This window comes from Protopterus annectens, chromosome 9.part0 (assembly GCF_019279795.1).
Source record: "Protopterus annectens isolate FY-2018-M chromosome 9.part0, PAN1.0, whole genome shotgun sequence".
Taxonomy (NCBI): Eukaryota; Metazoa; Chordata; order Ceratodontiformes; family Protopteridae; genus Protopterus; species Protopterus annectens.
Genome location: NC_056743.1, coordinates 1,460,498,937 through 1,460,513,868, shown reverse-complemented (window position 1 = coordinate 1,460,513,868; position 14,932 = coordinate 1,460,498,937). Strand labels below are relative to the sequence as shown.

General features: G+C 36.7%; 1 protein-coding gene across 5 annotated transcripts in view; it reads right to left on the bottom strand.

Moving 5' to 3' along the window:
* LOC122812119 (adhesion G protein-coupled receptor E2-like) overlaps positions 1-14,932 on the bottom strand; it is a 1,702,710-nt gene that overhangs the window by 177,817 nt on the left and 1,509,961 nt on the right. For all 5 annotated transcript variants that reach the window (XM_044084406.1, XM_044084405.1, XM_044084408.1 and 2 more), the window contains one exon: positions 7,781-7,847. In XM_044084406.1, coding sequence (XP_043940341.1) covers positions 7,781-7,847 — 67 coding nt within the window. The remainder of the gene's footprint in view (positions 1-7,780; positions 7,848-14,932) is intronic.

The window sequence follows — 14,932 nt, the reverse complement described above, 5'->3', positions numbered from 1 at the left end:
CAATCAACAACATTATAATTTTGATATAACACATTTAAATCAAATATGGGTAAGTGACAAACCATAAGAATGTAACATCTGGGCTGAAGTTCAGCCTAAGAATGCGACACCATTATCGTAGAAGAAATGCAACTTAGAATAGGCATGGGTGAACTCTACATGTTAATACAATCCCCACTTTACGACCATACAGCATGTGTGTATGGCAGCTGCATCCTCAGTGATCAAGATGTCAAGATCTTACCCTAACACTGTACCTCTGTACAGTGGCTCTGATTGGTGAGCTTTTCTATATCTATGTAAATAACTGTGAAAAGGATGTCACAACCATTCCCTTTCCAATACCCGCAGAACTCAGACTTGCTTGTGGTGGTTTGCTTGAGTCTTGGTGAGCAATATTTTCTCTACCAGTAGCTACAGTGCCTCTACCTGTGACTAGTGGTCTATTATGGTTTTTGAGACCTCCCCATTATTAATGGAGGCTTTATTCCCACATCCTGTTTGGATTGCTTGAGAATGGTTTGTATCAGCTGCTGTGCAGAAGACAACTTGCCACAGATGACTGGCAAGGTACAGTAAACTTTCAGTTAACCGGAACTCACGCAACCGACAAAATAAATCAAAGAAATATAGTACATAATGGACAATTCTGTTCAATTTTCATGTGGTGCACTTTCTGACCCTCCCAACAAGCTTTTAATTATTGTATTTCAATATTAAAACCAAATCAATACAGTGTTTATGGTATGGTATAGTATAGTATAGGGTATAATCAGGCCTATTTTTCTATAGTAACTCTCAAGGAACAAGAAACAATAGTTATACGGTATCTACCAATCTCCATGGGTGCCGGTTACCTGAGAGTTTTCTGTATATGCTAAACATATGTAGTTAACCATAAATATAGTGAGCAGCAGATGTGTGTCTTCTTCTTTATGCTAACATGGGCTCCTGCTGGTGCATATCTAAAATGTGTGCAGCCCTTAGCTGGCTCTGCTGGCATAGAAGGATAAAGCCCAAGTGATTCATGTTTGACTAGCTACAGCTGGTGTGGGCATGACAAGGATGCCTGAACTTATGGGAGCAGGCAGAGTAGGGTTGTCATATGCTGCAATTCTTCAACTATGGGCGTAATTCTTGAGGGAAGTCTTGGGGTACGAATGTGGCTTGCCAAGCCATGAATGTATTAGCCCTTCTCAGCACAAGCACTAACATATGCACATGCATGAATAGGCATAGTGGCCCCATCAGTGAGGTGGACCTTGCTTCCCCTGCCCAAGGTGGGGGGATCTAAAGTCTTCCAAAAATACCAGCAAGGGCATAAGCAAATCCTATGGTTACCAGGTTGTCAGCCACTCCAAAGATGGGGCAGGCTTGATGATGAATGAAGAATGGAGAAAATATGCAAAAGAAATTTGTGCAGACCTTTCCATGGCATAATTATTTTATGCCAGTATGTGTCATTTTATTTTGGGAGCACACACTCTCACCAAATATGAATAACCTTTCAAGGGGAATACTGTCAGGAACATAGCCTGGCACATTACTTTCCACTGCTGGTCACTGACATTCACGGCCATAGTCATAGTGCAAATGCAATGGAAGTTATGTGTTTCAGTCCCCTGGTATGCCATTTGCAAGACTGCCAATGAATGATGCTTCTTGTGTCCATGGTGTCTGTTTGTCTGCCAGAAATGACACTGCTGTCATACTGAAAGATGACAGTCGTGAAGATTTTGTATTCCATTCCATGCATCATCTACACATCCCAGGGTAAATCACTGCCTCATTTTTATTATTAACATTATGAGAAGATGTGCACTTGTGATGTCAAATGCAAAGTATCTGCAACAAATATTTGCAGTTAACACAAGTACATCCCGTAGTGTGGCATCATTAGCCCTGTAGTCTTTAAAGGCATACAGCCACAGGTTTCTGTGGTCTTTACATCTGGATGTCCTAGATGGCTGTCCTCACCATGTACAATTGTTGTCTTCAGTGAAGAGGCTGTCCAGACTCTCCATGAGTATGAGCTTCACATGTAAAGATAAAATACTTGTCAGTTATCTCTTTAAAATGCATATAAAGCTGTAGCACACCATATACTTAACTAATGGACTCATGTCTGTCACCCGAGGATGTGGGTACTTTGTTACAGTACTGCCATACTGTATGGGCCCTTGCTCCTCTAACCCCTGCCCCTGTGTTCTGTCTGGGTACCTCCATGATACCTGAATATCCAATTGCCACTGCTTCTAAACTGAAGACACCTGAATGCCAAATGTCTCTGTTTTTTTTTAATCAAATCAATAACTGATTGTATAATCTGGAGGTGACTTGTCTACAGCCAACAAATGGCACTGATGTCTGCAGTGATTCTGACCTATCATCTGTCCCATTCATCCTGGTTAACCTTGTGTCACAAAAAGAATATACCATGTGCCTTCATGACAATAAGTTAAGTGGCATTCTCGAGCGGATTCACTTTTTATTTTTTCATTCATTTCATCACTCTCCCTAGAATGGATTGAAATGATTGATACTTTACAAAATAAAAATCCTAGGACTTGACAACTACCAGAACATTGGACTTCTGAGATCAAAACTCGTGTACGATGGTGATAATGAAATTTACGTAAGGCATGATCTGCACTTATTTATAACAAACACTCCTTCTGTTTTTTTCTGCATACCACACCATAGTCTGGGTCATTAGCATACCACTCACTGTGGAATACATTTCAGAATGCATGACAAACACTTGCTAATTGATGTCAGTCTGTATTCAGAGTGGACATCAATGTGTGCTGTTCATAAATTCATAACTTCATGCATGCATGGTGCTTCAATCCACAGTGTAGTAGTCCACAATGCCTAGGTCATAGAGACGATGATGTGTTAGCCACTGCTAAACCAATCTACAATATGAAGGGTAACATCATGCAGCATTCCAGTCACTGAGTTTGACAGTGGCCACTTATCTGCTCAGCAAAGGCTGCTGTTATTGTAGGCACAGTGCAATGCTATACACAGAGAAATCATGGTTTACAGAATAGATGCGTAACTGGCTCTTATTGTTGGATTGATATGTCTGTTAATGGCTCTGCCATGTTTGATTTCATCATTTATGTGGTGACTATCATAATGACACTTATTTGCATGCAGTTATGCAATCATTTAAGACAGAGTTACAGAGAATCGCAATATACCTGTGACAGGCATACCTGTTAAAGGTCGAAGAATGGTACTAAATCAAGAGTGTTGGTGACATTTAATGTGATACCCTGACTCTATGTAGAAAAATCAAAAAAAAGAGGAAAATTAAGGTGATGATAAATGAAGATGATCTTGGTGAAAGCGATGAAAGATTTATTTGAAGATAGCTTATCTTTTACCTTTACTACAATGTTTCTGTAATGACATGTCATTCATAGGTTCATAGGTTCATAGGTGTGCACTAGGTTAATGGCCCTGGAGCCTTTACAAGCCTAGCCCATAGGATTACCCTGGCATCGTGCCACCCAACCTTAGTTCCTAGTGCCTCTGTTGAGTAGAGCCACTGGAGTGATCCCGGGGTAAATTTTCTATTTCCCATCCACTCATCAAGATTTCTCTTGAAGAGGGCCAGCAAGGTGCTCTGCTTGACATGTATGAGAAGTCTATTCCATAGCATGGGAAGTCTCTGGGTTATAAACCTGTCCATCCAGCATGTTCTGTTGATTGTGGTAATGAGGTTGAGGTCTCTGGAGTATGTGGTGTGGAGGGACTGGGATTTCTTTAGATGTAGCATTTCTAACAGAGCTGGTTCAGACATGGCTTTGTAAGTCAAGCAGAGATCGCCTCTAAGTAAGTGATATGAGACAGAGAATAGTTGGAGTTTTTTGAGTCTGTCCATTTAGGACAAGTGTTTAAGGCCTAGGATCCTCTTTGTGAGGTACTTTTGTGGCCTCTCCAGTTGCTGCAGGTGTCTAATGAGGTACATGCCAAATGGGGCATTGTACTCAATGACTGGCCTAATGAGGGAAGAGTAGAGGGAGACAATGACCTCTTTCTTCCTGGATGCAAAACCCTTAGTAATGAAATGTGCCACATAGAAGGACTTTCTGACCACAGTGGCAACGTGCTGGTCAAAAGAAAGGTTGTTGTCAACCTGTGTTCCCAGATCTCTTATAACGCCTTCTGTGTTCAGTGGACTACCATTAATGTGGTAATTCAAGGGAACTGGAAGTGGTAATTCAAGGGAACTGGATTTTTCCCAAAGGGGATGAAGACATATTTTTCGGCACTGAGCTTAAGGCCATGGTTCTGCCAAAAGTCGTTGGTCTCATTGAGGCCTTTCTGTAGGATGTCAACATCACTCAAAAACCTAATAATAGCTCCCAACTTGCAATCATCTGTGAACTTTGTCAGCCAGAGTCCCTTCGTGTTGGCCTGGACTTTAAAGAAGTAGATACCAAACAGGAGAGGACCCAGGACTGAACCCTGTGGAACTCCACTTGTGACTGGTCAGCAGTCTGCCTTGGAGTCAGCTACTTTCACACTATGGGTTCTCTCTGTGAGCCAGTTTATAACCCACCTAGTGATGTAGTGGTTGATGTCTAGCTTAGTAAGTTTTTCTATGATTCCTGAGTGGGAAATGGTATCAAAGGCCTTGGCCAGATCAAGGTAGGCTGTATGAACCACCTTACCTTCATCCACAGCTCTGGTGACTGACTCAAAGAAGTTGACCAAGTTGAGCAGGCATGATCTACCCTTCACAAAACCAAACTGTGTGGGATCCAGAGTTTGGAGATTCCTCAATAATTTGTAGTCTTCTTCTTATCATTACCTTTTATTAATTTTGAATTTCAGGCAATATAATGAGAGTAATGTTTAATTTGTGAACCCATATGTTAAATAAATTGCTTTCCTGCCATATTTGCCACAGTGTATATATTAATATCTTATAGGAGACATGACTGTTTATTATTCATAAGCTAAATTTATATACTGTAACTATTATTAATAAGCTAAAAATACTGTTTATTATCAAATTTAGTGTTAACCTTTTCTTCATCTGTGTTCATAGGTTCATCCGGGCCAGTATAAGCCTAGCCAAGAATTTCACCCATGTTCCCACAAAGTCAGCACCTGTTTCCTCTGTCCAGCAGAGACACAGGTGGGATCCCAGGGGTGTATTTTCTTTTTCCCATCCAGTCATCAAAGAGGGCTAATGAGGTACTCTGCTTGACATGAAGAGGGAGTCTATTCCACAGATGGGGGATATAAATATCTTGAAAGTTTAAATAAACTGCATTTCATAACATTTACATAATTTCCTTTATGAATGCTATTTTATTACCCTAGCTAATTCTATTAAAAATGGGTATAGTTGTGTGAGGCCAGTTGCTCAGGAAATGATCTAAGTAAAAGTAAGTCTCCAGTAGTGTCATACAGAAAATTCTACAGATTACGTAAGTGACATATTTATTAAAAAATGCACTGCATTCCTTAATTTAATCATGCCATCAGTTTACTTAGAATTCATGTAGATGTGTCACAAAGTTTTCATTTACTGTTGTTGAAAATGGTGAGTTGGTTTCATGGATATACTTGAGAAGATCTGGTAGTTAATAACTTAATAATTGCCATGATGTATGTTTTATTTTCATTTTTAAGTGTGACTTTGTGTCTCCACTTCAGTTGTTCATGTTATTATGTTTATGTTCATGTGTGTCACTCATTACCACTCATTTTCTTCAACTTGATAGCAGCTGAGTACTAGGAAGTGTAGAGCTAAGCATGGATATTTCTTTGACATTACCTGCCATGTTTTATTCCATAGTTTCTTTTAAAATGGCAGTTTGTGATTACAGTGCTAAGTTTCTTCATTTCATAATGCTTCTGTATATACCACTCACTATCAAAGTGGTTTAATGAATGAACAGCAGTGTATTACTTTAAGCTATAACACAGAGCATACCCACTGTTTTCCCAACATCTGTACACGTCATTGTTACACTATTTCTAGTATACAGGTCATTGCTATATCACTTCTGGTGTACAAGTCATTGTTACCACCACTTGTAGTGAATAAGTTGTCGTTACACTACTTCTGGTGTACAGGTCATTATGACATTACTGTTAGTGTACAAGTCATTGTTACATTATTTGTAGTGCATAGGTCATTGTTACACTTACTTCCAGTGCACGGGTCATTGTTACACTACTTCAGGTGTACACATCGGTGTTACACTACTTCTAGTGAACAAGTTGTCAATACACTACTTTTAGTGTACAGGTCATCATGACATTACTGTTAGTGCACAAATCACTGTTGCACTTACTTGTAGTACACAGGTCATTGTTGCACTATTTCTAGTGCACATTTCATTGTTACACTACTTCTAGGTTACATGTTTTTGTTACATTAGTGTACAGGTTGTTCCTACACTACTTCTAATGTACACATTGTTTTTAAACTGCATATAGTGTACAAGTGATTGTTACACAACTTCTGGTGTACAGGTTATTGTTACACTACATCTAGTGTACAAGTGATTGTTACACAAGTTTTGGTGTATAGGTTATTGTTACACTACATCAAGTATACAAGTCATTGTCGCACAACTTCTGGTGTACAGGTTATTGTTACACTACTTCTAGTAAGTTCAAGTTCAATTTAATGCTTTTACCAAAAAGCATGGCAATGAATACCATTATGGCAACAAACAAATTAATTAAATCTGCAAAACATGTGTTTCCTTGAAGAGCAACATTTAAAAAATAGCCATAAAGTCAAAGAATAAGATAACAAAACATAAGCAGTGTCACAGGAAATGTAGTTGACAGAAAAGCTGAAGTACAGAAGATATTTTGCCAGTAGCAGAGTGCCTATATCCCAAGTGCACGTTTGTCAATATACCACAAATAAATAGAATCACTGATACAAACAAACACCCTGTCATAGGACTGTTGAAAATATACCCCATTAAGTAGGTTTGAAGGCACTTGCCTACTAAAGCACAATATTTCAGATACTCTTACACATGACAACAGCCCATGCGATAAATTCCCAAAGCAGCAACAGCATGGGCAAACGTCATAGTCACTGTGCACAAAAAGTCTCCAGGTAATGACTCAGGATGCTTTTCCGTCCATTCAGAACATCAGGGTACTCAACACAAATGTCAGTCACCAAAGCATTAGTACGGTATCTTTCATTCACGCCCATGTCTCCATCTCCATTCCTTTTTAGTGACCAAGAAACCACAATCACTGGCCAAAAATACCAGCAATGTAATTCACGGATTCACTGCAACAACAAAACCTCCAACTCTGCACTACCACCAGCTATTTACCACCAGCTAATTTAATTTCAGAAAAAAAGACCAAACGTTGCAGCAGTGTTCAGTGGTGTGACAGCCATCTACTGTAAACTTATGAATATTGATACATCATTGATATTAGACTTGCAGTGAGTTGCTTCCCACTACAAATAGGTATTGCCTTATATTTTGTGGATTCAAGAAGTGAAGAGTCATTCCTGTTATCTATTATACATTTATACATATGTGGCCAGTTGCATTGTGCTTTCAAATATACCTACATGGATTGTAAAAATTTGGCATAATGCTGTTAAGAGAATTTTGTGCAGATTCTTTACAGAGTACACTTTGTAAATGTTTATTATCTTAAAAATACTTTAATAACCTGGCCTATATTAGGTTTGACAAAATAAAATTAAAACAAGCTAAATCATTTCTACTAGCAATAAATATTTATCAACGAATTAACTTACCAGGATTACAAAACATACAGGTCCTATGAAACTCCATCGAAAGCCTCTGTCCAGACTCAGCCAGCATCTAAAGTGAGAAGCGATGGGGAAATAGTTATAAGAAAATAATTAATTTGGGCAACATACCTGCATGATGTCTGAATGTTTGGTTTATTTGCATTCACTATATTGACTGTACAATTAAAATTGTTTCCCAATAAGTCTATGGTAATAGCACTTGTCACATCATAAAAAAAATCTATAACTAAAATCAAACTGCACAAGGGATAAGATATCATTTCCTATAAAAGTACTTGTCAGTGTCAAATACCTGACAGTTACTGTGCTATTACTTAGCTTCATGTCACAGCAGTGATACTACTTCAATAGGTAAGTTAAATCATTTATTCTGACCTTCAAATAAAGGGAAGGTTTAACAATTCTCAGGCTGTCATTTGTAACAGAATAAATGAACAAAACACAAACATTCAAAATCATAATTAACAGACAAATGTATTATGCAAAATTCTTTTCACATACAGTGTTAAGACTATTAGTGATATGCCTGAATGTGTGGCAGCAAGTTTTATTCCCCTGTGGTCACACAAATTTTAAAAGCAGATGAATGTACAGACACTACTTTTAATGCGGGTGCATTGCCAACATTCAATTACATTAATTTGCACTTCACAAAATAAAATTGCCAACTTCACTAAATATCATAATATCACTTTTTGTAAGCCTGCTTTATAGAGAAGTCATCAACTCTAGAGGGGAAACATCAGTCATGCTTGGGGAACTGTTGTTTCAGGGAACTGAGTTTCAGTATTTGGCTGATACTAAAATTAGTTGCAAACATATTTTAGCAAGTAAGTAAAATGAATGTCTTCCTTACACACGCATACATATGCATGCACTCACATCCTGGAGAGTGCATTCACCATTTTCATGAGATGGGGTGGTTAACCTGGAAACTGACATTAAAGTACGGTGATTTATGCTTCACAGAATCTACCGCAGAGGAACATCACATTAAATTCAGATGAATTTGGAATCTCTGGGACAGTTCTATGACACAAAACCCATAAGTTTAAATCAACATAAACGTTTGTCTGAATATATAGTTTCCCTGAAAGAACCTCTATATCATGAAAATATATAACTTTCTAGTAGCATGTTTTTTTTTTTCTTTTAGCTTCACACAGCTGCCCAACAGCTACTTCCTTGTTCTCTCCTTATTGATGTGTCTATTGGACCCACCTTAGCCTCAACTGGGCTCAGTCTGAGCCACATCCAGGGAGAGTTAGGAAATAAAGTACACTGATGCAGCACTATATTGCTGCTGGGGAGCATGCCTTAACCCTACCACCCCATGGCAGCCTTGCAAGCTCCTCTGAGGCTGCCTTTGGGAGGTGTATGCACACTTCCATGTATGTACAAATTCTTAATCAAATGCTACACCACTTGTAGCACAAAGCTCAAGTGGGTCCTCATGCTGCTATTGCAATGATCTAGGCTACATTCTTCGGCATAGAATGAACAAGCCAGTAATGGTCATTGATTCAGGCACTAGTGTGCTAATCAAACATGGGTCATCTGGGACAGAGTCAATGTTTGATCTCTCTGAACAATGAAACCATTTGTAATTATATGTTTGAAGGAACAGAGTGTATGACAATTGAGGCAATCTTAGTGTGAAATGTACATTTTAGTCAGCAAAAGAATTTGAGTTATTTGCGAGAAAGAATGTTCACCAAAAGCAAACTTTGATAAATCCAAAAAGTACTTCTAACAACACACCACTAGTCCTTCCACGTATAAAAGTAAGGAGTACCAGGGGCTAACGACACTCCTTCAGGAGATGGAAATGGATTTCTTTAAATTGAAAAGATTGCAATTGCAGAGACAGCACTTCGAAGTGTGTATAAAACGTAAAATTGTTCCTAGGGGGCTTCGAGTATTGAAGATGCCCACTACAGGTACTGTTTACCCGGACTTGTTACATATGTGGCAGCAGGTCAATTTAGACACAAGTTTTAAATACATGGAGTTACTCGATAACTATTTTTTGCCAATTGAAAGTTCCCTTAGGGAACGAATACATAAACAACAGCTACATATGTATGATGTGTATCCTAACCATATTCTGAATGTACTTACTGAAAAATGATTAGATAATGTATTTGTGTATGAAAATAAGCTGCTACAACAGAAACAAGAAAAAAATAAGAGAGATACAGAAGATTTTAGAAGGGGGAATGTATTCACTTGGCCTAGAATTGATAACTTAGGCAAAAATAGAAAAGATAATTATAGTAATAACAAAGCTAATGATTCAGATGTCACTAAATCTAACCTAAATACACGTGATCTTCATAGAGTTGACAATCATAAACAGATTGCAGAGAAAAGAAATGTGGTAGTAACTAAAGCACTGGTACACAATGAAGTTAATAATGAGAATTGTGCTTCCCCTGTGGCAATGGTACACGATATCTCAGTATATGAAGACGCTAATACTAGGGTTGATATCTGTGAACATATAGACGCAATTAATATAGACCAGTCTAATGTTACAGATATAGATGACCCAGCACATAAAGAGATCCCTACAAGAACTGATAACTACCAAACAGCCCCTTTCCCCATAGTGGATCATTGGAGAGGTGGAGGAGGGGGGAGGAATCGTTCAATAAGCAGAGGACGACAAAAGAAAAGAACAGCAGAGTTCAACCAAGCAGGCCCTACTATAAAGAAAATGTGGCAGGGGGGCAAGAATCCCTAATATGGAACATCTCTAGTAGGAATCTAACTGAGGATGAAATTTATGTGTTAGAGAAAGGACTTACATTTATCCCCTCAAATAGGAGTGACATTTCGGATAATGTAATGGACTTAAAATTTTTTACACAAAACCTACAGTTAAAACTTGATTTAGGAAATATAGGAAATGATGAGCATAAATTTAAAAAAACATCCACGTATGTCCCTATGCTACATCCTCTTATTGATGCCTTCTCAAAACTTGTTGAACAGGACTTACATGAAAATGAAAGAATCAATAAGGATAGGAAATGGCAGGGTAACCTTAGACCAATAGAAAGAAGAGCATTAAAAGCATTGAGAGATGATAAGAGTATCATGATTAGACCAGCGGATAAGGGTGGACCAACTGTTATAATGGACATGAAAAAATATGTAGCCGGTATGAATAAAATGTTAAGTGATGATAAGTTTTACCAAAAGATTACAAGGTATACAGTGGATAACATATGTACTAATGTTGAAAGTAAATTACAAATTATGTTATGCGAGGGAAAGATTAATGAAGAACTATATAGATATTTCCGTGTTGAACATCCAACTATTCCGTGTATACAAGGAATACCAAAAATACATAAACATGAAACGGACCCCCCAATGAGACCCATTGTAGCTGGGAGGGGGTGGATCATGGAACCAATCTCCTTGTATTTAGAATATCTTTTAAGACCTATTGTAAATAAATTTAAATATATTTTAAAGGATACTAAACAGTTCCTGATTCAATTATATGAGAACACCTTTACAACATATGAGCAAGAAAGGGACACTCTAGTTACTTTAGATGTTCAGTCCCTGTTCACTATTATTCCAAACAAAGAAGGTATACTTAGTATTATGAGATGTTTAAAGAAAGATGGCACATATACAGAGAGTAAAATAGAAGTAATTTGTCAACTTATGGAAATAGTTTTATCCAACATTGTGTTCACTTTTAATAACCAACTATATGTACAATGGGATGGCATGGCTATGGGCACGTCCTGTGCCAATAGCTACGCCAACCTAGTTATGGCTGATTGGGAAGCAGAATACTTATTTAGAATGTGCAAATTTAAAGAAAATGTCCTTTTCTACACACGTTTCGTAGACGATCTTTTCCTTATTTGGAAAGCTGAAGACTCAAAACTTATAGAATTGTATCAAGATATGAACACAACAACTGAATATTTGAAATTCACTATGACTAAGTCACACGAGTGTAATGCATATTTAGATGTGTTTGTACAGAGTCTACCAAGTGGTCTATTAAATACAGGGATATATAGAAAAGACTGCTACAGGAATACATATTTACATCGGAGCAGCATGCACCCTAATCACATATTTGGTAATATCATTAAGGGTCAAGCCATGAGGCTATCTAGGCTAAGTTCAGATCAACAAGGATTTCAGACAGAAATTAATGAATTGATACAAAAGTTCCTGAATCGTTCTTATAGTCTGGAAGAAATTAATGCAAATTTGTCTGGAATTGAGAATTTGAGGACTGAAAAAGCATCACCATATTTTGCAAAAGGTAACACCATAGTAGAAAGTACAACTCCAATGAGTAATATGGACAAAAGGGTCAGGATACCTTTATACTATACACAAGATATAAGAGATATTAGAGATATATATAATAAACATTGGGACATATTACTAACTGATCCTAATATCTCTGCATTAATAAACAATTCACCTTGTTTTACATATAAAAATAAGCTCAACCTATATAGGATGCTATGTGGACCGGACAGAGTAAATAGCAGGGTTGAACTTATGACTCATGGCATCACCAATAGATGCAATAGATGTAAATATTGTGATTTTATCAAAGTAACCAATACTTTTGTACATCCGGTGACTGAACAGAAGTTTGTATTTCCAGCAATAGCAACATGTGACACTGAGCATGTGATATATCTGGCCACCTGCACCTGTTGCGCCGCATTTTATGTAGGCAAAACAGATCGGAGGCTGAGAGATAGGATAAGGAAACATCTTTATCACATTAGGATATCCTCACCGAGAAATGCTTTGCCAAAACATGTTGGAAGGAACTCTATTGAACACACCTTTAAATTTCAAGTTATTGAAACTAATTTGATAAATATTAGAGGTGGAGATGTGTTCAATGAGACTGAGCAAAAATAAGCGAAGTGGATAATTAGGTTAAGGGCAGATCGTGCCCCGGGTTTAAATGATAGAGTCTCTATTAAACTCGCGCTGAAAGCTAAGAAGTTGAAAAGATAACCTCACCATTATAACCTACATATTACTATAAAATATATATTTAATTATGATTGTGAATATGCTCTGTATAACTAGAATTCATTTTTGGTAGAAACCTATATTTATATAATATAATAGATAAGAATGGCATGTAGAAGCTAGCCATCACGTTAAAGAATTCCTGGTTATTCACTGTTGGTTGAACTGACAATATTGCAAATTGGGAGCCAGGCTTTCATGTATGCATGGTCTGTGTTAACAGTATATACACGCTCTAGTCTAGTGTGTATTGTACTACATACTATGTATATAGTGGTTAGCAGCCACCATGAACCATGTATATATGGTAAATAGTAGAGATTATTATTTTTTTATATATTATATTCATATAATGTTTTAGTGTGGTTTTTATGCAATGACTGTTGTATGTTGTCAATTTACATTCAGGATTGAATATTAATAGGTGCATTTATTGACTAGGAGAGTCATATCTATAAGTATTCATATACACTCCCCCTTCTCTATGCTTGCCTATTACACTCTCTTTGACTGTATGCTTAGACAAAACATTAGCAGATTAGTACGTTTAATGCATACAAATTAATTTTATTTTATTCACATGTTATTAGTAATTATATTATGTACACATATTATTTGATAGCATTATATTGTATAATGTATTATACATCTATTAGGTTGTTTTTATTACTTGTTGATTGTTTATGTGTTTTTATTATAGCCATATCTCATGTCACGTATAGTTTTATATAAATGCCCCTTGTACCATTCTTAATTTATTTGTAGTGAGTCCTACATATGATAGTAAATTAATGTAGAATAATATATGTAGGGTTTTTAATAGAAACTCTGAAGTTGTCATAAACAAATTTTATTATTTTTATTGTATAAGAAATTTGAAATACATTTTCACACTTTTTCTTATTTTTTTCTTATTTTAAATTATTCAGTGCACTTGAATTTATGGTTTAGAAATTATAAATGTATAATTAATATTATCGAACAGTACTACATGGTAATATACTTGTTCGGAATAACACCATAATGTGCGCTATGGGCTTTGCATATGATATAGTTAATGAAATACGTTGCAAACTAAATATTCTACAAAGCAAATACATTGTTATGCACATTTGCGTAGTTTTGGTATAGATGATGAATAGATGCATATATTTATGTTTAATTATGTTTAATTACGTAAATGAACTTTATATTTAATGGCTGTGTTTTTAAGAATTTTCATCAGGAAATGACATCATGATTGGTGAAGTTATATAAAGAATTCACTTTTTATGTAAAACTGTTTGGCCTGATGAAGACTTATGTTGAAAGCGCTTGCCGATTTTTCTAATTAAAGCATATAAATTCCTTTACCCGCCTAATGCTTGGTGATTGAGTTTAAGTATTTACAAGCATTGTTTGGTGGGAATTCTTGTTTCAAATTGGAAGTTTGTAAATGGTACTATTGCAACATCAGTGAACAATCGTTACTGCAAGTGAGCTTTGGGAGCTGAATAGCTAGGACTTTTATGCTTGGATACAGCCACTATATGTTATCGTAGTAGTGAGCAGTGTACCTTGTCATTGGTGTCCAGAGCTGAATAGCGTGAAGGATTATATTTGGAAATTATTTATACCTGAAGGTACTGTGTGCTTACAGACTGTAACTCGCATTATTTGTATCCACGCAAACTTTGATAAATGTTCTCAAGATGCACAGTATTTACAGAATGAAATAGTTAACGGCTAACATATATGAAATATGTTACATTTTAATGAGAATATGACAAGATCTACATAATGCTATATTATTTGTCACATGACATTGTTATCAATGGACTTATCACATATTTATACCACTTCTTCTATATGTAGCTGGTAAGACGAATTATAGGCAGAAGCAGTAGAAGTCTGACAGGGTGACAAACTAACTTGATGAGACAGAAGGACAGCTGCCATCTGTGATGCCAGCAATCTGGGTTTACATAGTGTTCAAGGTACCAGCAGGCTGATAGGGAGTCTAAGCTATATAGAAGTGCTGCAACCAGGTTTTGACTTCTTTTTTCAAGTAATAGATTAAAAATCTTACCTGCATTCAACTCCATACTGGAAATT